This window comes from Acinonyx jubatus, chromosome C2, assembly GCF_027475565.1.
Source record: "Acinonyx jubatus isolate Ajub_Pintada_27869175 chromosome C2, VMU_Ajub_asm_v1.0, whole genome shotgun sequence".
Lineage (NCBI taxonomy): Eukaryota > Metazoa > Chordata > Mammalia > Carnivora > Felidae > Acinonyx > Acinonyx jubatus.
In genome coordinates, this window is record NC_069384.1 from 54,504,168 (window position 1) to 54,525,976 (window position 21,809).

The 21,809-nt window shown below is 39.5% G+C and overlaps 1 protein-coding gene across 1 annotated transcript in view; it reads right to left on the bottom strand.

Annotated features, from left to right (window-relative positions):
• MYH15 (myosin heavy chain 15) overlaps window positions 1–21,048 on the bottom strand; it is a 147,284-nt gene extending 126,236 nt beyond the window's left edge. Inside the window, exons 1-9 of the mRNA XM_053220806.1 lie at window positions 20,789–21,048; window positions 16,611–16,717; window positions 12,720–12,863; window positions 10,872–11,028; window positions 10,203–10,230; window positions 8,815–8,908; window positions 6,962–7,054; window positions 4,178–4,241; window positions 3,992–4,087 (exon numbers count right to left, since the gene is read on the bottom strand). Of these exons, the coding sequence (XP_053076781.1) occupies window positions 3,992–4,087; window positions 4,178–4,241; window positions 6,962–7,054; window positions 8,815–8,908; window positions 10,203–10,230; window positions 10,872–11,028; window positions 12,720–12,863; window positions 16,611–16,717; window positions 20,789–20,876 (871 nt within the window). The 5' untranslated portion in view covers window positions 20,877–21,048. The remainder of the gene's footprint in view (window positions 1–3,991; window positions 4,088–4,177; window positions 4,242–6,961; window positions 7,055–8,814; window positions 8,909–10,202; window positions 10,231–10,871; window positions 11,029–12,719; window positions 12,864–16,610; window positions 16,718–20,788) is intronic.
• Window positions 21,049–21,809: the final 761 nt, after the last annotated feature.

Sequence of the window (21,809 nt, forward strand, 5' to 3'; positions counted from 1 at the left end):
CTTCCAGATACACTTCTGGAAGTTATAAAGGATACTTAATGGGCTTTTGCTTTATCTCACTAACCAGAAATATGGCTGATGCATTGGCCTAATCATCTGGAGCAGATATAGTCACAATGAAGTGGTGGCTCTAAAAAGTGTACAAACTAAATGCGTGAGTGTTTGAGGAACTCCAAAAGGCCTTTAGCTCAAAACATCTTCCCCCCTGGGCCTTATCAAAATTTGTTTTCAAGGAGCAATTAATTTTAATTGGGGTGAGGCTTGAAGTTACCCTGGAATATCATGTTAACAGAGATTCCTTTATTTAATTAATTTCATTTCTACCAAAAGAAATGGCCAAGAGAGAATGGAAAAAAAGCAAACAGTGAATACATTTTTGTGAGGCACTTATTAGGGCCAGGAAGACTATCTAGGCCACTAAAGGCCCCCACACAAGATTGTTGACCAGGCTGTGGGCATGTGGAGAATGGGGGAGATTTTCAGGAGGGCTGGAGAGAGCACAGACAGGGGGCACGAGAGGATGCTAAAAGTCAACTGCTTCACAACCACAAAATGTGCCAGGGTCATTTCTAGATCTCTCTCTTCAATAGCAGATTCAGAGAGCCCTTTAAGAGTGAGTATTTTATCATTCAAGGCTGTTTTGCATGTCATCTTGACATCAAATTTCACTTTTTGCATGGCTGAATGTTCTCCAAGATTTAGCTGAGTTCACTATGAAAAGGAGCAAAACTAACCATTGGACAAAAAAACAAAAACAAAAAACAAAAACACCTTAAAATTGCAAAGTTCTGTAGCTAGTCCCTCTATGCCACATAAGTCATCATTACCAATTTCTCACACTGCCATGTACCTCTGAAGAGGTTGTACACTGCCCAGCTCCAGAAAGAATCATTCGCATAGTCTACAGCTTGAAGAGCATTCTCTAGAGTTAGGCCAGGCACCACCACCACACACACATCTTGTTCCTCCTAACAACCAGTGGGGAGAAAAGAGAGTAAAGATATGAGACTAGTTCAAGAGAGACATAATGGGTAAAAGGAGTACAACTTAATGTGCTCCGGACACTAGAAAGTGTCCAGATGCTGACACTTTCTTCCCCCAGATGCATTCAGGCCACTAGTAGACGGATCAGGCGCACCTCTTGGCAACTTCCACATTGCCTTACTGCCACATACTAAAGTGAGCACTTAGAGCAGTAAGCAAAATGTTAGGGATTCCAAGAGACAAGGTCATGTTTCTGACCTTTCACCCTAGAGTTTCTACAGTAGTTGAATAGCAAGAATGGGTACGATAAATGAATAGAAAAAAATAGTAAAGGAGAGAAGAAAAAATAGGAAGGTATATGCAGCACCAATCTATACAGTTCGTGTTAAGAATTAAGGAATTTCAAGGGGCCGTGTCTAAAGGGAGTAAGAAAGTGAGTTTTAGCCATGGCTTGAACAAGGGTCAGCCTAAACTGAAAAGGAGTAAAGGCATGTTCCAGACCATGTAGAGACTAATTGGGGCCTGACTTTGGGGTAACACATCACCCCATTTCCTAGGCTTCTTCAGTGGGTGGCCAGCCTCATGACTGATTTTGCATACCCAGTTCTTTTGTAGTACTGACAAATACTTCTATTTTAGGAAATTTGGACATTATCCTTATGTTGCTAAGATGTGTTCTCCTATATCAATTCTCGGGAGATCTTTCTGAAGATCTCCTTTGGCAAACATGAATAAAAAGAGTTCAAATTTTAAAATGTCCCAAAGAATGACCAGTGGTGAGAACAAGTGGACTGACAATATCCAATTTGGACCACCAGATGTCAGCCTTTGTACAGTAATCAATCTCTGCAGCCCCCAAAGATTCCACAAGATCAATGAATTCAAAATAAGCATGCTTTTCCCGTAGCAGCCCAGAGCCCTCAGATGGTTCTATTAGTAAACAGCTCCCCCAAGCCTTGCAGTCACTGCTGGTACCTACATTGGACCCTCTGTGTCACATACCCTGTACAGCATAGAAATTTGTGCCAAGAATGTTAGATTTGGCAGGGCTAATCAAAGGGAGATAAAAAAAAAAATCTGTTCAAGGTTAGGTGGAGGGAAAGTGAGAAGAATAGTTGCTGCTTTCATATCACCAATTGCGCCTGTGGCAAATTTTCCAGTTTGCAGATATTTCCCCATTCAGTAAGAGCTCTTTGAAGTTGAAGGCCATGTGGTCAAAACACAGCCAAGTGTATGATTAGTATACTTAATCTAGGATAAAACAGGCTGGGGGGATTGTTCTCCATTAATTTGCTCACCTGGATCTTCTATCTCATCCCACATCCATTCCTGTGGGAGCATCATTGTCCTCAGTGGTTTACCTCATATGCAAGACCTTTGCAATCCAATCAATTTGTCATTCTCCCCATCCAATGACTTCCCATAGCACCTAAAATTCACTATAAACTCTGCCAAAGCCTGTAAGACGCCGCTTGATCTGGCCTTGCCCATCTCCCCCTTCGTTACCTTCTCTCCACCACCTGCAATGGACATTTTGCTATTTCAAGAGTAAACCAAATGCATTCCTGCCTCAGCGTCTTTGCATTTACTGTTCCCTCTTCCTGGAACTTTATTCCTGGACATCTAGCCTACTTGCTTGCTTATTCATACTATGGTCTGTGAAAATATTGCCTTCTCAGAGAGATCTTGCCTGACCATTCTATCTAAAATATAACCACATACCCCCACCAAGCCCAAATTCACTCTGTCCCCTCACCCTATGTTTTTTGTAGACCTACCATTCTCTAAAATTATATATTTCTTTGTTTACTTTCTTATTACTTGTCTTCCATACTAGAATGTAAGCTCACAAGGACAGAGACCTGTCTTATATCTTCTCCAACACCCATGCTTAAGCAACAGTGCCTGGTGCACACACAGCAATCCTACAATAAGTATTTGTTGAATGAATACATGAAGTTCATTCTCTTACCACACAAGTTACTTCTTCATTTCTGTTCATGGCACTACCTTTATCCTTGTCAAATTATAAAACTTGGGAGGATATTTGACTCCTCACTTTCCCTCATTCCTATAGTCATTGCTAAGACCTGTCTATTCCTCTATGAATCCACTTCCTTTTCTCCCATTCCCACTGACACTGCCTTCAACAATACCTTGTCATCTCACAGCAGGGCTGCTATAGTCACTTCCGTCTAGGATCTCCACCTTCCATCCCTCTTGCCCACCACACCAGCTTCATTGTCCTTGCCTTCAACAAATCATGACTTCCTATTACCCTCCCCCTATAACACACATGTAGATGCATGCATATACACATGCCCTCCCAACTCCTTGAGTTCAGAAACCACCAGAATAAAATCTCCACTATTCCTATATCAGATCCTTTCCTTCAGTCAACTGGGTCTCTCTGCTGCATGATCTTGCCCTACCCTTTCCTGTCACTGTACCCACTGTTCCTCCCATAGGAAATATCCTCCACTCACTCTGGTTAAATCCCCTTCCCATCCTTTATATCCCAACCCAAAGTCTCCCTTCTTTATAAAACTCCCATTGTCCACTATGCACCATAGTGGTGACTCCCACTTCTGGCCTCCTGTCTATACCACTCATGTGGTTCTAATCTTCTAATCATTGAAGGCCTTAAATTATTTAATATTTCTACACACATCTCTCTCTCTCTCTCTCTCATGCACGTATGTGTACACACACACACACACACACACACACACACACACGCACACATTCATTTATGCCTGCTGGGCATCCTACCCACTTCTAAACACTACTAAATAGGTGGGGGAGAGGACTAACATTTACTCTCTAGCCATATAAAAGTATAGAACATTGGTTTTATGATTGGCTTAATAATTATTTACCTTATAGGATGAATAAACTGAGTTCTAAAGAGGCTAAGAGACTTATTAAGCAATCCTTTCCCAGGTCTGTAATCTGACTTCTGTCTTTTGTTTTAGTATGTCCCTAAGCTCCAGAATAATGCACTCACCATGAAGTTCTTTTTTTCCAGACAGAATTTGATAGAATATGTGGTAGTTTCTCTCTCCAGGCCGCTGGAAAATCACTCGGGATTTTTCAAACAAATCTGCAGGATGAGAAAAGGATAAAGATTCATACTTAGGTGTTCTTGCAAAACTTAGAAGAAAAGTAATCAAATAGTATAGTGGCTACTCACAAATATCGATGTCTGCAGATGACAGCTTGCCTCTGGCACAAAAGTGCATCCTGATGAATTTGCCCTAGGTGGACACAAAACACGGTCTCCTACTGAAACATTCCGAACAGTTTCAATGGCTTTATTACACACATTCCTCTCAAACTAACTACTTCCCCAAAGTTAAAAGAAAAATGCAACATGGGTCTGAGATGACACCAGTTAATGCTAGGAGCAAGCCAGAATGACACCAGGATTGTCAGTGGTCCTGGATTCTAGTCTCAGATCTGCTGACTTCTAGCTGTGTATTTTTGTGGGTGTTCTTGAATCATCTCTGGGCCTCAGTGTTCTTATCTGAAAATGAGAAAACTATTCTCCATGCAGCGAACTCTTTCATTTATCCAGCAAACATTTGTTGAGCACCTACTATGACCCAGGAGACCTGTTAGGCCATGGACATACCATGTTAGAAAAATGGGTGTGGTCCTTACTCTTCTAGATTCTAAGTGTAAGCAGCTAATGCAATGGCATTAACACAGGAACATTTGGTGAGTCTTGAATCAAGAAGAAAAGTCAGTTGTGCAGGAGTTCAGTGAGTAAAAGGAGTCTGAGAGGTAGACAGTCACCAGGCACCATATCAGTAAGCCATGTGGGCCAGAGGAAGGAGTAAGATTTAATTTTATGTGTGCTCAGAAGATACTGGGAGATTTTAAGCAGAAAAATGATGTGATCACATTTATGTTTTAAAAATACTACTTTGGCATAAATAACAGTTGGGGCTCCTTCCTTTCTTCTCATGAAAAGCCATAGGACAGGATCCAATGGGACAGAAAGGCTGCCCAGAGGTGACAGATCCGATGTCAGAAGCCACAAGCAGCTAAGGAGACACTCAGTGGGGGATGCCTGGGTGGCTCAGTCAGTTAAGTATCCTACTTCGGCTCAGGTCATGATCTCACTGCTCATGGGTTGGAGTCTGCGTCGGGCTCTGTGGAGCCCAGAGCCTGGAGCCTGCTTCAGATTCTGTGTCTCCCTCTCTCTTTGCCCCTCTCCCGCTCGTGCTCTGTCTCTATCTCCCCCAAATAAATAAACATTAAAAATAGTAATAAAAAAAATAAGATGAAGCATCAGTGGCAGCTAGATCTTGCAGGATGGGGATGATAGTGCCGGGCAGAAGGCCAGCTGGTGGAGGTCATCCATTTAAAGAGGGAGTCAGAGCAGGATAGCAGCTGGGCAAGGGAAGGAGAGTGGCTACAAGCACTGGGATTGAGCCACTAAGTTAACAAATGTCGGGCAATGGGAACCACACACACACACACACACACACAAGTATACACATATATGTGGATTTATACACATACATTTATGTATACATACATATATACACAGTATTAATTGAAATCATTTAACCTAAGTTTCTTGATTTTTGGACCCCTTTTTCTCTTTCCTTTTTCCTTCTCCCTTCCTTTCCTTCTATCTTCCATTCATCCATCTTTGTAGATTTTGCTTCTCTATTTTTTCTTCTATCCTTCCAACTTTTTTCTCACTCTTGTTCCTTTTCTTTCTTTTTTTTTCCTTAAATGTTTATTTATTTTGAGAGATAGAGAGAGCAAGCACCAGCATGGGGAGAGAGGGAGAGAGAGACAGAGAAGAGAGAGAGAGAATCCCAAGCCAGCTCCACCCTATCAGTGCAGAGCCTGACTCAGGGCTTGATCTCACAACAGTGAGATCATGACCTGAGCCAAAATCAAGAGTCAGATGCTTAACCAAGTGAACCACCCAGGCACCCCTCTTGTTTTTTTTCAATTGCTTTCTTTCCTTCTCATTTATCCTTATTTCTACTTGTTGTTTTTTCCTTTCTTCCTTTTCTTTTACTTTTTCCTGTCTTATGTTCTTTTATCTTCTTTTCCTTTCCCTCTGTTTCCCTCTGTTCCTTCCTTTTCCCCTCTTCTTTTCCAGCTTTTTTTCACATTTCGGCAGAAAACGCTTTCACATTCTAATCAATCCCAAATCTAGCAGTTGTTTTATGGACCAATATTAGCACCTGCTATGCAGCCAGACATTACAAGCAGATGTAAGCACAGGCAGGGCAGTGCTAAGGCCCTGGATGGAAACTAGCCAAATCAGCATGAGGTGTTATGTAATTGTGCCCAAAGATTCAAACAGGAAGCCTTCTGCAAATTTCCTTGTAAATTATAGAGTGGCTCCCTGCCACTCATTTTTGGCATAAAATGGATTTGTGAAACTAGGGTTGGAAATCCAAATTCTTTCTCTATCCTGGGGCTGCAAGCTATCAAAAGCTATTTTAAAAAATGTTGTCTCCCAACAAAAAAATTCCCCACGGAAAATATACAGAGGTAGGGGAGCCATAGGCAAGAGTAGAAACAATAATTATACTAAGTGAATTAGGAAGTGCTTACTAAATCGATTTGTTATAAGGAATATAGGAAATTATGAAAGAGAAAGTACTTTCAAATCTGTAAAATGTAATAAAATATAAAGCATCATTGGAATTTGCTGGGTAAGCTTCCTTACTGGGAGTGGAAAGGAATTTGAAATTATTAAATATTTTCTTCCTGAAACTGACCAAATAGAAGCTCCTCAGGTTGCACATTTGTATGTAGTTTTAATTTCTTAATGATGAAACTGATCTCTTTCTTTTTTGAAGACTTTAACAATATTATAAACTTTAATCAAAGACCTCTTTGGTGTTCCAGAAATTTTTTTACACCTATGTGCTAAGACATGAATTTTATCATTTGTTTCAAAATTAAAGACTCTGATATGATGCTTAATCATGCTACTTACAAAACGAGAGGAGTTGTCATTTCTAAGGGTTTTGGCGTTTCCAAATGCTTCCAAGATAGGATTCACTTCACGGATTTGATCTTCTAAAGTCCCCTGAGATGCAGGTATGAGAAATAAAACAGATAAAATTTTCAGCAAAATTCTGTAATGTGATAAACCCTCCATTCCTAGGCCAGACCCAATTCTTGTTTTGATAACCAGTAGCTAAAAACCATTTCCAGATTGGGTAATACAATGTTACTTTGGGATGGGAACTCAGAAAAATAGATGTATGAGAAAATGTCTTAATATACAATGCCTCTGTGAATATATGTGGGAGCTCATTTATTTGAAATGCTTCTCTTTTGGTTGGCATTGGCCTAAGTGGGAAAAGAACATAGAGATCTATATCCTATTTCCAAGCAAGTTTCATTCCTTATATTTTCCCCATTGTTAATCTCCATCTCTTCCCATCTAATTCTCACACCTGGGAATTTATCCTAAGATAACAGAACAGAATCTTGGCATTATTAAATTAATTTTTACCTTGCTACTATTCCTAAGTAATCTAGCAGTCCATGTCAAGCAGTGACTTGTGACATAAAGAGATATAGATATTTAATTGGTTAGGAGAAGGGGAAGGACTATCTTAGGCTAGAAATAACAGCACGAACAAAAATCAAAACTCAGTACAGAAAGATTAAAGATTTTATAAAAACCAGAAACCTATTTCTTATGGTCCTGTTAATAATGTATGTTAACTATGTAACCAACCATGTAGTTTATAGTATTTAGGCATTTATAAATTTATAAATACTATGTCGCTTCTAAGTATTATGGGTCTACTAACCTTTAAATAAGTAAGGGGCTATTTAAGCAAAGATTTTCATAGAAGTGTTATGTATTATGTAATGTGTTATATATTATCATAAGGCTCAATGGCTCCACCAAACAAACTCACACCAAACAATCTAAAATGCACACAAAAATGAAGTAATATCTAGTGAATAACAGAGTTCAATGACACCTAAAGAAATCAATCAAATTCAGAAATGTGGGGGTTGGTAAAGAAACTTTTTATGGTTTGAAAATTGGACCAGTTTGTTATTTTGATATACTTCTTATTTGCAAAACAGCAGGATGGATCCAGGATTGAATTGAAAAGGCAAAATAACAATGCCAGACATAGAAAGATAAGAGGCTCTAACAGCTCAATAACTCATTGATTTTGAGTCCCACTCAGAATTATCTAATTTTATTTTGCATACCGATTCTCATGGTCTAGTTACTCTCAAATTATTATGAAACTCATCAACATGTTAATGGAGCTTAACAAAATAAGCTAAATTAAAAATCACCAAAGATAAAATTAATTAGAGAGGGAAGGTAAATAGAACCTGGAATATGATTAAAGTTGAGGGTATGTCCATCAGGCATTTGAGATCTGATCCAGGGGATAGTGGTGAAGGAAGCAGACTTTTACTGGTGCATATCTGTGGGAGTTTGACATTTCATGATAGCTAAAGGAATTCAGAAATATCAAAAGTAGCCATTCAAGGCACTGATGACCCTAGCCTTTAGGGAAGATGGTTTAGATCTTAAAAGTAATTCTCAGAGGGTTCAATCAACAAAGACTAAACCCTTGAAGCAAGTCTAAAACAAATTATGTAATTTTATATTTGGGAGGTATTGGTTTGAAGCACTTAATAATCCTCTCAAGAGGCAAAGATGGGGGAAAAAGACTTTTCTAAAATTTTCTAATTGTTCTGTGGTTCTTGTCTCCTCTTTTCTCCCCAAAAGTAACCAAGGCAGAGCTTCCATGATCAGCAGATAGGACCACTTCATCTTTCCTGTCAAGATATATGAACACTTACCAGATTTTCCCTAGATTCACCCATGGTTCCTATAGTGGCAAAATACTGGATAATATGTTTGGTGTTCACAGTCTTTCCAGCACCAGATTCTCCTCTGTGATTGAAAATTCAATGACACAGTTAACTGGTTCAGAATACAAATGCAGTGAAAGTTAAATAAATTTTTCCCAAGAAGGGAGATTTCTATGGAAAAAATGGAACTTAAGAGAAAACTTTAAAGAGATGTAGATATTTAATTGGTTGGGAGAAGGGGAAGGACTATCTCAGGCTCTAAAAACAGCACGAACAAAAATCAAAACTCAGTACAGAAAGATTAAAGATTTTATGAAAACCAGAAGCCTGTTCCTCATGGTCCTGTTAACAAAGAGCTGAAGAGCACCTCTATTAATTAAAGACTGGTCTCCTCATTACCAACTGTTCAAGGGATTTTTACATATTGAGGCTATCAGATGGCTAGGTCCAACCCCCTCCCTAAGAAGAGGGCCTACCAATCATTCCACCTGGCAGTTGGGTTTTAGACTTCCCTTTTACCTTTGATAACCAGTTAACTTTGTAATGTGGGAAGAAAACACAGTGGTGATAGCTTCATCACTCAAAGCATCATAAGATCAAGGTCTGCCTTTATCTGTATGAAACTCCAGGAAATAGTCTATCTTCTCTGCAAAAGGCTGAACACTAACTACCCATCTAGCTGCAAGATTCTGAGACTGTTATTCTTCTCAGGATGACTAGAGCCAATGGAGAGCCCAACACATGAGGTGGCAACATTATTGCATAGGAAGACTAACAACTTTAGCATTTCACTGCCTCTTAGGTCTTAGCCTCTCCCCTCAGCCACCATGCTGACAGTTTACCTGGCCAATCAATGCTCTTCTCATCAAAATTAACATACAATGTGGTATCACTGAAGTGTTTTTCCTTCCATTTTTCCTCCAAGTTTCACCATCTCTTAGTTCCTACTACTTAATATACCTTGGTCTGCTCAATCTGACTGCCCAGATAATAGCAGATTATATGTTATGTGGTCACACCCATTGGACTTTCATTCTCTCTGTCCAATTAGCCAGTCCAAAGACCTTTGAAAATGATTATATGGATAGGGAGTTCTCCAACAAGATGACTAAAATCAGCTTGTGCACTAGGAGTTCTAAAAGATCTACTAAAATGGTGGAAGCAGTCTAGCTAGTACCAAATTTAGAGTAATCACTGACTAAAGTGTTATGACAATTTCCTGAGTATCTTATTCTTGCCTAGAATGTATTCTGTACCTAAAGAGCAAACAATTCAAATACAGCGAATTTATGTTTTATTCCCAGTGAAAGGTAGGTGTCTGTTTCCATTGAAACTCTCACGGCTGGCCAAAAAGAAGAGGCAAGGCAAACACTTACGTCAAAAGTACAGACTGATTCTCTCGAGCTACAAAAGAAAAGAAAATGTCAGAACGTTCTTTTGCCAGAGCTTCTACGTATTGGCAAACTTATTCAAAATTTCCTTGGTTGCAGTTTGAAGTCAGACACAAGGGAAAGGATTTGCTCTCAGTTGGAAAAAAAATACCATTTAAATAGTACAGAGTAAAATAGATTTTTCCCTTGCCCCTATATATATGCCAGTCATAAGAACATACAAATCTCAGGCCTATTCTCTTGCTCCAAATACAAATGATAACTGACTAATGGTTGACATTTTTGCCATTTTAAGCCTTTTAAGAAGCATGGTGCTACAATAGCTACAGAGAAACTTCTTTGTGCCAGAAAGTCTAGCAGGAGCTTTATGTAATAAAAGCTGCCATCTACAGGGGGCTTACTCTGGGCCAGCCACTGGGATGAGCACTTTCAATGCATTATCTCACTTAATTTGACGTGTGAGCTAATCGTCTCCAGAACCCTAGGAGGCAGGCTCTATTTTGCCCATGTTTTATCCAAAAGAAACAGAGGCTTCAAGTGATTAGGTAACTGTAAAGGCCACGCTCTGTTCACAATGCCTATGTGACTCTTAGTGACACGGAGAAAAAGTAGATCAGATATTTTTACCTTTCATTTTGTAGGGCAGCCACTTACTGTGAAGCATGTCCTGAAAGGCATTATCGGCAACAGCGAAGATGTGAGGGGGAGCTTCTGATCGCCTCTTCCCTTTGTAGGCAGCCATGACTTCTTTCTGATACACTGGAAGCCACTTGTAAGGGTTTATGCTCACACAGAAGAGACCTGAATATGTCTGAGGAAAAATCAGAGAAGATTTCAGAAAACAGGTTAGAAATACTTCCAGGTTTGTCAGCTCTCTCACTGCCAGATAACATTTGCTGAAATATTCACTCATAAAGGAACTAAAAGAAGGAGAGCTTTTAGATTCTTACAGAGAGGGGACTATAACAGAAGGAGATAGAATCAGGTTAGAGTGGCAGCAGGACCTGGGGTTACCTCTTCCCAGGGAGATGCACTAACTACTAACATGTCTGACACACACACCTTTTGAAGACAGAGAGCACGCCATCAGCAGGCTGAGCAGCCATCAGGCATTTGAGGCCAGAAGGTGGCTTGTGTTTCAATAAGATCTGGAACCTGGTTTTTAAGGCACTGAGGGGGAGTAGTTCATTTGGGTCACTGAGTCACTATAATGGTTGAATTGTGACCCCTAAAAAGATACATTCAGATCCTAATCCCCACAACCTGTGAATGCAATCTTATTTGGAAAAAGGATCTTTGCAGGTATAATTAAGTTAGGGATCTCAAGATGATATGTGGGTGGGCCTTAAATCCAATGGCTGGTGTCTTTATAAGACACACAGAGAGTAGATACGGACACACAGAAGAGACAGTGATGTGAAGACAGAGGCAGAGACTGGAGTGGTATGGCCACAAGGAATGCCAGCAGCCACTAGAAGCTGGAAGGGGTAAGGAATGATTCTCTCTTAGAGACTCCAAAGGGAGTATGACCCTGCTGGTTTGATTTGATTTTGGACTTCTTGTCTCTAGAACTGTGACATAATAAACTTCTGTTGTTTTAAGCCAACTGGTTTGTAATAATTTTGTTACAGCATCCAAGGAAACTAATATAGTCATGTAGTTACAGCTTTCAAGGGGAACTAATATAGTCATGTAGTAAATCAAAGTGCCAAGGAGCAAGTTGACTACATTTCATGGCTTCTATAGCAATGGATCCCAAATGCCACCATTTTGGCCCAATCTACTCAGTGCTGCTTCTGTTGAAAGGGTTCTGAGTAAATCAAAGAATTTGAGCAACCATCGCCAATTTAATGATGATGAAAAAATCATTCCACTTACTGAGCCCAAACTAGGTGACAGGCACTGCACTGTCTGTTTTACATTCTCTTATTTAATCCTCCAGGCTACCTTGGAGAGTCAAGCATTCTTATCCCATTTTACAGATAAGGTGACCTCAAGAAGTTAAGAAACTTAAAGACTAGTAAGTGACAACACTAGCATTCGGACAAAACTAGCATTTGGCTCTAAGCTTTATGCCTTTACTCTAGCTTGACAACCTAGGGAAAGGGATATGAATGTTGACAAATTAAAATTGGGGAAATGTTAAGATAAGATCCCTTTCCAGTGGGCATTCTTCAAGAATTATTCCCATGTGAGTCACCTGGGTGGCCCAGTCAGTTAAGCGTCTGACTTCGGCTCAGGTCATGATCTCTTAGTTCTTCAGTTCGAGTCCTACCTACTCTCTGCTGTCAGTGCAGAGCCTGTTTCAGATCCTCTGTCTCCCTCTCTCTCTCTGCCCCTCCCCTGCATACATGTTCTGTCTCTCAAAAATAAATAAAAACATTTAAAAAATTATCCCCATGTGAGTATGCTTAATTTCAAGGTAAGCGCTTATCCAAAAGAGGGCTGAGACATTGCCAATATGAGTGCCAACATATTTCACAGTAAAGCATATATACATACATAGATCATCCAATGGTCATAGCGCCTCTTCAGGGTATGCAGCACAGATGCTTCATTGAGATGCATCAGCATTGCCACATCTTCAATCATTTCAAACTTTGGGGGATTCATCTGCTGAACTTCGTCCTCCTTGACACTCAGATTCTGCAGAGAAGAGAAAAATATAATATGTATTTTCCTATTTTATGTTCCTTCATTTTGCCATGCATTGCCAAGAATCTTCAAAGAGTCGAGAAAAAGATGCCTCATGAGAGGATGGGGCCATAAGTTCAACCCACCCTAATGAAAGAAACAGGAGTTTCTCCTGCCCACGATCACTCCTTGCCTGAAGATGAAGTTTAACAAAGTTTTTGTTGAATCAAAATATTCTATCTTGCAGAGCTCTAATCCTATGGCTCCTTACTGACTGGTTGCCTCTGAGAGCACACACATCATATTGCATATGATTTGGCACCTCTCTTAATGTTTAGGTTTAGAAGAAGGAATTTGGATAGAAGGATTGAGGAGGCAGATGAATCCTTCTAGACTTTGTTCAAGACCTATCCTCTTCCTCAAACCTTTCCCCACTCCCTTAGCTCATTTTTAAAAAAATCTTTTACCATATAAACAACCTGTACTATACTGACACTAACTCTTGTGTATGTTTTAATAATTAACTATGTTAGACTATTTCTCATCTAGATTATAAACACTTGAAGAAGGAGTTTTGATGTTGTTTTCTTTTATAATTACTAAAGCATCTATTATAATGTGATGTATAATGTGATGTGACATGGTAGGTACTCAATAAATATTGATCTCCTGATGAAAATGGATGTATTGCAACCAAATAGTTGTCTAGAGTTGCTCTCAAAGTTTCCTAACACCATCTCTTATAGCCCTTTTCTTTGCTTAAAAAACATTGGTATCAACTGATGACTCCATTTAATCCCAGTTGGTGATGGCTTCTTCTCACATTCTCCATAATCTTGATCAAATTCCTACCCAAAGTCTGCTTCAGCATTGTTCCAATAGTAATCCCTTTTGTTCTGAATCCTTTTAATTTCCATATTTCAAGGACTCCTTTTCTGTAGAACATAACCGGGTTCTCTTGCATCTTTAAATATCTCCCCTTAGCTCCAATTCTATTATTCTCTCTTCTTTCATTGCCAACTTTCTTCCATAAGTATTATTCTACATTCACTGGCTTTGTTGCCTCTGTTAATATTACAAAGACTGTTCATATGGTTATGAAAAGTGTGGTTACTTCTAACATCAGGAGGAAGAAGGCTGGAGCTAGGGAGATCGAGTAGGAATGGGCGAATGGTACCATCATCACATGGTGGAAGGACAAACAGGACAAAGCAAACCCCTTTAGACTCTTCTCTCTATATCATTAACTTATTGCTTTCATGCTCTTCTTCCTACGATTTCTTTTGAAAATCATAATTATAGCCATATTATATTTACAAATCACCTTAAATACTGTGGAAAGGCCACAGTTTTGGAACATATGCTCAGACAAGAAAGCCTCTCATTTGGAAGCCTAATAAAATAGGGTTCGACTCCATCAAGAAAGTGAAAAGACAACACTGGGAGAAAATCTTTGCAAATCATATATCTGATAAGGGACTTGTATCCAGAATATATAAAGAACTCTTAAAATGCAACAAAAAAAGCAACAAACCAATTAAAAATGGGCAAAAGGTTTGATTAGACATTTCTCCAAGGATACACAAATGGCCAATCAGCACGTGAAAAGATGCTCAATATCATTTAGTGATTAGGGAAATACAAATAAAATCACACTCAAATACCACTTTACACCCATTAGAATGGCTATAATCTAAAAGATAATAATATGTGTCAGTGAGAATGTATAGAAGTTACAACCCTTGCGTATTGCTGCAGGAATATAAAATGATGCAGCCACTTTGGAAGACACTTTGGAAGTTCTTCAAAATGTCAAATATAGGAGGTACCATATGACCCAGCAATTCTCGTAGGTATATACACAAGAGAAATTAATACATCCACATAAAAACTTGCACGTGTGTGTTCATGGTGGCATTATTCTTAATAGCCAAAACATGTAAACAACCTAAATGTCTATCAACTGGTGAATGAACAAATGTGGTGTGTCCATACTATGGAATATTATTCAACTATACGAAGGAATAAAGTATTGATATATCTTACAACATGAATGAACTCCAAAACTATTATACTAAGTGAAAGAAGCCAGACACAAAAGATCATATGTTGTATGATCCCATTTATCTGAAATTCCAGAATAGGCATATCTGTAGAGAAATAACATAGATCAGAGGGGACAAAAGGGAGTGACTGCTAATGGGTACAAGATTTCTTTTGGGGATAATGAAAATATTCTAAAATGAGATTACAGTGATTGTTGCATAATTCTTTAAATATACTAAAAACTGAATTGCACACTTTAAAGAGGTGAACTATATGATATGTAAATTATATCTCAATTAAGTTGTTTTTAAAAAATTGTCATAAACAATGATGGAAAAGAGACATTCAAATCTACTTTCTCTCTTTTAATAAGAGATAGTCCCAAGGCTGAAGGACCCCTCTGTTTCCTTATTTGGGACATTCTCAATTTTTTCCTGGCCACCAATGTATGTTCTTGCTGATAATGCCCAAGTTTTTCCCTTAATTACATTAATCATATAAAATCTAGCTATTCTGGGATTTTTAAGGTCCAGATACTGCCAAAAAGACCTATTAAGACACCATACATAGTAATTTATAAGTAGCCTCCAGAATTTTACAACTCAAATGGCAATGCTTTAGATTATAAATTTCCCAGATGCAAAGATAAGGGCGCAAAAAAGGAGGAACTTTCTTGGTAATGGTTACATCTGTTTGTTATGGAGTTGAGCCAGAATCGGAAGGAGATTGGAGACAATATGGGCAAGGAATCATCTATAAAATCTGCCAGGAATTGTTCATTCGAGTCAGACCAATAATAGGGCCCAGTTCACCACCATGGGAATGGCAGGTAACCTGAGTTCAGTAATGTGGGTGAAGGTCCTGAGAATGGTCTGCTGCCCTGGTGACAGGGAGAAGGGTTTGAAGGCCATTACACATTTACTTCACATGCCCTCCATGACACCTTACAGACTAGCTTATGCCCAACACTTCCCCTACTAACCTCTTTCAAAGGTCATAAGTGACCTCCTAATTCTGAAACTCTTTTCCCAAGGCCTTAATTGCCTTCTCTAATATTTGGCATTATTGACCATGCCTCATCTCTTGGCTTCTCTGGCACTGTGCTATTCTTAGTCAAATTATCCCTCTCTTTCTCAATCCTATGAACAAAACTTGCTTCAGAGTTCTTTAGGTCATTATTCACTGCAAGGGGCACCTTTTGAAAACAACAAAACTTGAAATATTGATGAAAGAAGTGGAATTGTGAATTCTAGGGTCCATGATCTTTACCACCTGGCAATTGTTTTACTCTGATTTACTCAGTGTTTGTCATTGAATCTTTGATAGGAAGTGGAGCAGCTTCTCAAAGATGTATGAAATTTCCAAACGTGTATCTGGGGCATCTCCTACCCCAGGTTTTTTGTTTTGTTTTGTTTGTTTTGCTTTGTTTTGTTTTGTTTGAGAGAGCACACGTGCACAAGTGGGGGAGGGACAGAAAGAGAGAGAGAATCCCAAGAAAGCTCCACGCTCAGTGCAGAGCCCAACTCGGGGCTCAAACCCAAGACCCTGGGATCATGACCTGAGTCGAAATCAAAAGATGCTCAACCAACTGAGCCACCAAAGCACCCCTCCTACACTAGGTTTCTAATTAAACTATTAGAGAAAGGACATATTTAATTACTTGATTAAATGGAGAACTTAGTTATCCCTGAGATGAAAGAAAGATCCCTTTACCTTTCCATCTGTCGTCTCAACGATTATTTTGCCATCATTTTCACTCCCTTTAACCTCAGCCTCAACATATGCATTTCTGCCATCACGAATCCAGCATTTCTTTTTTCCTACAGAGGAAGAAAAAAGATTATAACCATAGTATTTGTACAAAATATACATTGGGCACTTTTGTACTGATAGATATGATCTCATTTCTGCTAGTTCTGCTTGGTGACTTGGAATCACCAATACAGGAAATTGCAGAGTTAGATAAAATCATCAAAGCGCATCCTGAAGATAGCCCTGCACACTGACTCTGTAGGAACAAGAAACACTTGAGCAAGCTGAGGCTGGGAACATCACAGACCATTTTGCTACAAGACAATTACTGGCCAACACCTTATAAGCCATTCTTCCCAACGCTAATGCTTACTTTTCACTCATAGTCTCAGGTCCTGAGTGGTTGTCTTGGTGCCTTACCCTTCCCAGCTCCCCTCCAAAACACTTCACTCAGAAAGGTCTGGTTACAACTAAGTGAAAATTAGGTTAGTGGCCATTTCTGTCTTTCTGGCTTTCTTTAGACCTTATTTTTAATATTGGAATAAAAGCCTGCTATGAAAATTACATGGTAGAATTAGAGATGTGGGATTAAGAGAAGAGAATATGGGTTATTTTTGCCATACAGCATAGCAGCTTCATATTATTTCCCACTATATATTGTTTTTCTCTCCTTGGCCTCCTCACTTCCATGCCCCACTCCTAAGTAAAGCAGCCCTCCACAATGCGATTAACCAATAAGAAGTTCCGGGTAAAATGAAACACTCTTATAACACCTGAGACAGCTTCTTTGGGCCTCACTTAGATGCTTCTCAGGTTCTCTCCCACCTGAGACAGATAGCCAGGGAAGATGAATAAGAAAACTACTTTTAAGGGAAAGCGAGTCTTACCAGAAGCTCATGGAAGTCCCAAGTCACAGATCCTCAAGTAGATAGGGGGGAAGGGAGAGGAGAGCATTTGGCTGAAAGAGGGAAAATCCGAACTCATGAATAGGGGGAGCCCCATTACAACCATGGCATGGGTGGGTCTTGCCAACTCCAACACTACCACCACCCCAACACATGAAACAAAAGTTAGGAGGCCTCATTGGTGCTGGACAGGCAGCCCTCACCAGAGGCTCTCCCCAGAGGTGGACAGTAGGACTTGGGGACAGTGTGAGGTGAGGTGAGGGAGCATTCGCCCTTCCTTCCACCGTGTTTGTCTCTGCAAAGAATTTTCTTGCACACTTTCTTGCTGTCCCAGTCTTCACTGTTCTCCCTTCCCTGTTTCCTTAATTACAACCAATTCACCACTAGAATTGCTGGGCGAGATTTTTATATTCCTATCAAACTTATTTTGCATTTGCTTCTACTTGTCGTTTGCATTTTAAATGCTGGTTTTGCATTATATTTATTATTTTGGTCTCTTTTTTACAAAAATGGATTTTGCTTTGTGTTATGTCTGTGAAAAGAGGCATGTTTTCAAAAAGTACCTATTTTGCATAAATTTTGTGTGTTTAAGGTAAATAAATGCACTGCATTTTACACCAAATGTTATCACTTGAAAGAAACATGGATATACCTGGCAGGATTTCCACTTTTTTTTCTTTTAATTTTAGAAAAAAACCTGAGAAAAGAGATCAAGAGAGTTGTCCATAGTCACATAGCTAATTAGTGGCAGTCATTAGAATAATGACTCTAGAAATTAAATCGATCACCCACCTCCTAAATCAGAGCTCTTCCATTACAGCATGCTTCCTGTCTCTTATATGCTTAGCTTTTTTCCTTCAATTTTTCTCTCAGGATTAGGTTCATCACCTGCCTCATGGTTAACCCTTTCTTTTATCATTCCTGGAAATGGTGAGGGAGAATTTCTGGAAACCCTTACCTATCTGAGGGCCAGTCCCTAACAGGGATGTTTTTGAAGATAAAGTAAAAGAACTCAATTTTTAAGTTTTAAGTTTTTTGCATTCATGAATAATTGCAAAGATGGAAATGCAAACAGCAATGGTTTTGAGTCAGGCCACCTGGATTTTAGTCTTGGCTTTGCTAGTAACAACTCTTTGGGCCTTAGTTTTCCCATCTGTAAACTCAGGAGGTTTGTCTATATGGTTTCATATTTTTAGATGACTAAATATCTTTTCTAATATAAAGGCAATGTGCGTTTAATGGAGAAAACTGAAAAAGTAGAGAAACATAAAGAATTTTTTTAATCACCCATGGGGCACCATGGGTTCGGTCAGAAGAACATGTGAGTCTTGATCTTGGATCATGAGTTCAAGTCCCACGTTGGGTGTAGAGATTACCAAAATAAATAAATAAATAAATAAATAAATAAATAAATAAATAAATAAAACTGAAAAAAATATCACCTATAATGGAACAACTCAGAGATAGTCACTATCATCTATCTGAAGCATTTCTTTCCAGTCTTTTTTCTATACTATTGATTAAGATTGTAGTAATACTATTTCAGTTTGGTAGCCATTCAAAATAGATTGTTTATGGGTTCTAACATAAAAATCATCTACATTTAGCTTTGGAATGGTGTTTGTGTTTATCTCTAAAAGCACACTTTCTCCCTGACACCCAGAAATTCTAGTTTTCCTTCCCAGGTCAGATAACAATGTATTGTGTTTGTTTTTCATGTTTATTGTCACAGTAGGTCCCCATGGAGGAAGGTAGGCAGGGCAAGTATCCAAGTATCATCATCCTATTTGACAGATGAGGAAACAAAGGCTTAGTAAAGTGAAGTGATTTGCTCTAATTACATAGCTGGAGAGGGTCGAGGCCAGGGAATGTGAACCCAAGACTACTTGCCAAATACTCTGATCACACTGCTTCCATTTGGCCTGAGTTCAAAAAAGCAAACTCCATTGTCTACTTCCCCGGAAGGATGAAAATCTTTTGCTTACTGTCATCTTTTTTGCTGCTACTGCATTTCTATGAGGAAAACCATTTGGCCAATGAAAAATTAATGAAAAATTACTGCTATTTTTAAGTAATTATTTACAGTGCTAATTCTATTAAATGCATCATCCAATTATCTCTAATGTTTTGGCCTAATTTTTATTTTCTCACTTGGCACCTCTGCGATCTTATCCTTCATTATCTGACTACCTGTGATAAGCTTCCACATGACCAGTTCTGACCTCAGGGATAGTTCTGTTACTGTATTTGATTTGATGGATTATAATTAGCTACTCTAAAATCCAATCATCATAATGAAATCCAATGACTGGAAACTGGGAGCTGATCCAGGACTGGTCTATGATGGAAATATAATGTCCTACATAACTGGTTTGAATTGTAATTGGTCATCTTAAAGTCTAATGTTGACTAATTGTGGGTACTAGAACAACACTCAGTCAGTATTTATATTACATTGTCGAATAATTTTGGAATTAAGATATGTAGGTGGCTTGATGCTAGATCACACTGTGAATCTGACTTGAAATCTCTAATTAGCTGAAATTCAGAAGATGACTATGCAGCCCAGCCACGTAAAAAAGGAGGGCAAAATGTGACATTTATTTAGAGATTTTAATGTAGAACTCAGCCTTTATCTTGAGGGTAAATCCTCATTAACCTTTGTCCTTGCCTGTAACTACCAAGAGATTATTCATCAGGGTGAGCAAGTCTCCCAATTATCTCTTATTGAGTGTTGGTTGAGTGACCTTGCTGACCTGGAAGACAAGCAGAGGGCAAAGTTCCAAGATTAGAAAAGTCTGAGGAGGGCCAGGGAAAACTTCCATTTCCCCTGCCTTCCCCAAAGCTTTTCCTTCCTTCTTCCTTGGAATGTATCAACCCTACCCATGGTCAAAGTCCCAGGCCCCTGTCTGTTTTCACCCATACTAAGGGGTTTCCGAGAAAGGCTTTATCTGGCCCACCCCCAGGAGTGTTTGTGCTATCACAAAGAGAAAGGGAGTAAGCAGGGCTTGGGCTTGATCTGCCTCCCAGCTGTCCTCCTCTTCCTTGCAGACTCATCCCTACCCAGGCCACTTGGCTCCTTGCTTACTCATTCGAAGGTCCATAGAGGTGAATGCATCCCAAGCATATAAGTTAGGTTCCAGGATGGATGACTCTTCTCAACCAATCAAGTATCTCAGCTGCCACCCAGAAGCAGTAAAATAAAGTGAAGACAGAGGCCACCACAAGTCTTACCATCAAAGGCCATGGCCTGTAGCAAAAGCAGCTCAGCCTGGCTTCTTCTAAGGAAGGCTGCAGCCTCTCCAAGCTCCGACAGATCCATCCTTCTTCAAGTGATCCACCAAAACAGGCTTGGGCCTGAAAGAGAGCTACAAGGATTCACTCTGTAGAGAAGATAGGTGCAGGAGAAATTGGTAGACATGGGGCACCAGGCACTAATCCAAGACACTATTCACTATAGACAGACTAAGAAGGGTTAAATCTTTTTAACTATGTCCACACCTCCTCTCTCTCTGCATGTCTCAAGTGTATGACAAAGCTGGACTCAAGAACATCTCACTGTAGCGAGGCCAACTTACCTGCCAGGCACAGGAAGCACAGTGCCTATCGTCCATGATACTTTCAGGGACCCACAAAGGTAGCTGAATAATAATTTTGTTTAAAATCAGAATGAAGGAGCACCTGGGTGGCTCAGTCAGTTAAGTGTCCGACTTCAGCTCAGGTCATGATCTCACGGTTCCTGAGTTCAGGCCCCACGTTGGGCTCTGTGCTGACAGCTCAGAGCCTGGAGCCTGCTTCAGATGTCTCCCTCTTTCTCTGCCCCTCCCCTAGTCATGCTCTCTCTCTCAAAAATAAATAAACATTAACAAATTTTTAAAAATCAGAATGAAAACATAAATATAATATTAATGATATACAATAATGAATCCATCCTGGGTTATATTAATTAGTCTTTATGCCAATGCAGTTGCAAAACCCTATACTTTTTGTGAAGGAAGACACCCACAAAGACAAAAGTGCCTGGGGCCCATGAAAGTCCATAATGCACCCCTGAACCACAAAGTCCTGATTGTGGAAGGTGGTAGAATGGGTCAGACTGAGAAACATCCAGTTGTGAACACTAGATGCCTTGACAGGAGCGGAGGAAGGTTTCCAGTCTTCTAGGGGCATCCAGGAAGAGGGAGCACTGTAGCCAGATTACGGTGACAAAGGGGAGAAGTCATCCAGACTAGTGTTCAGCATTAGAGAGTACAGG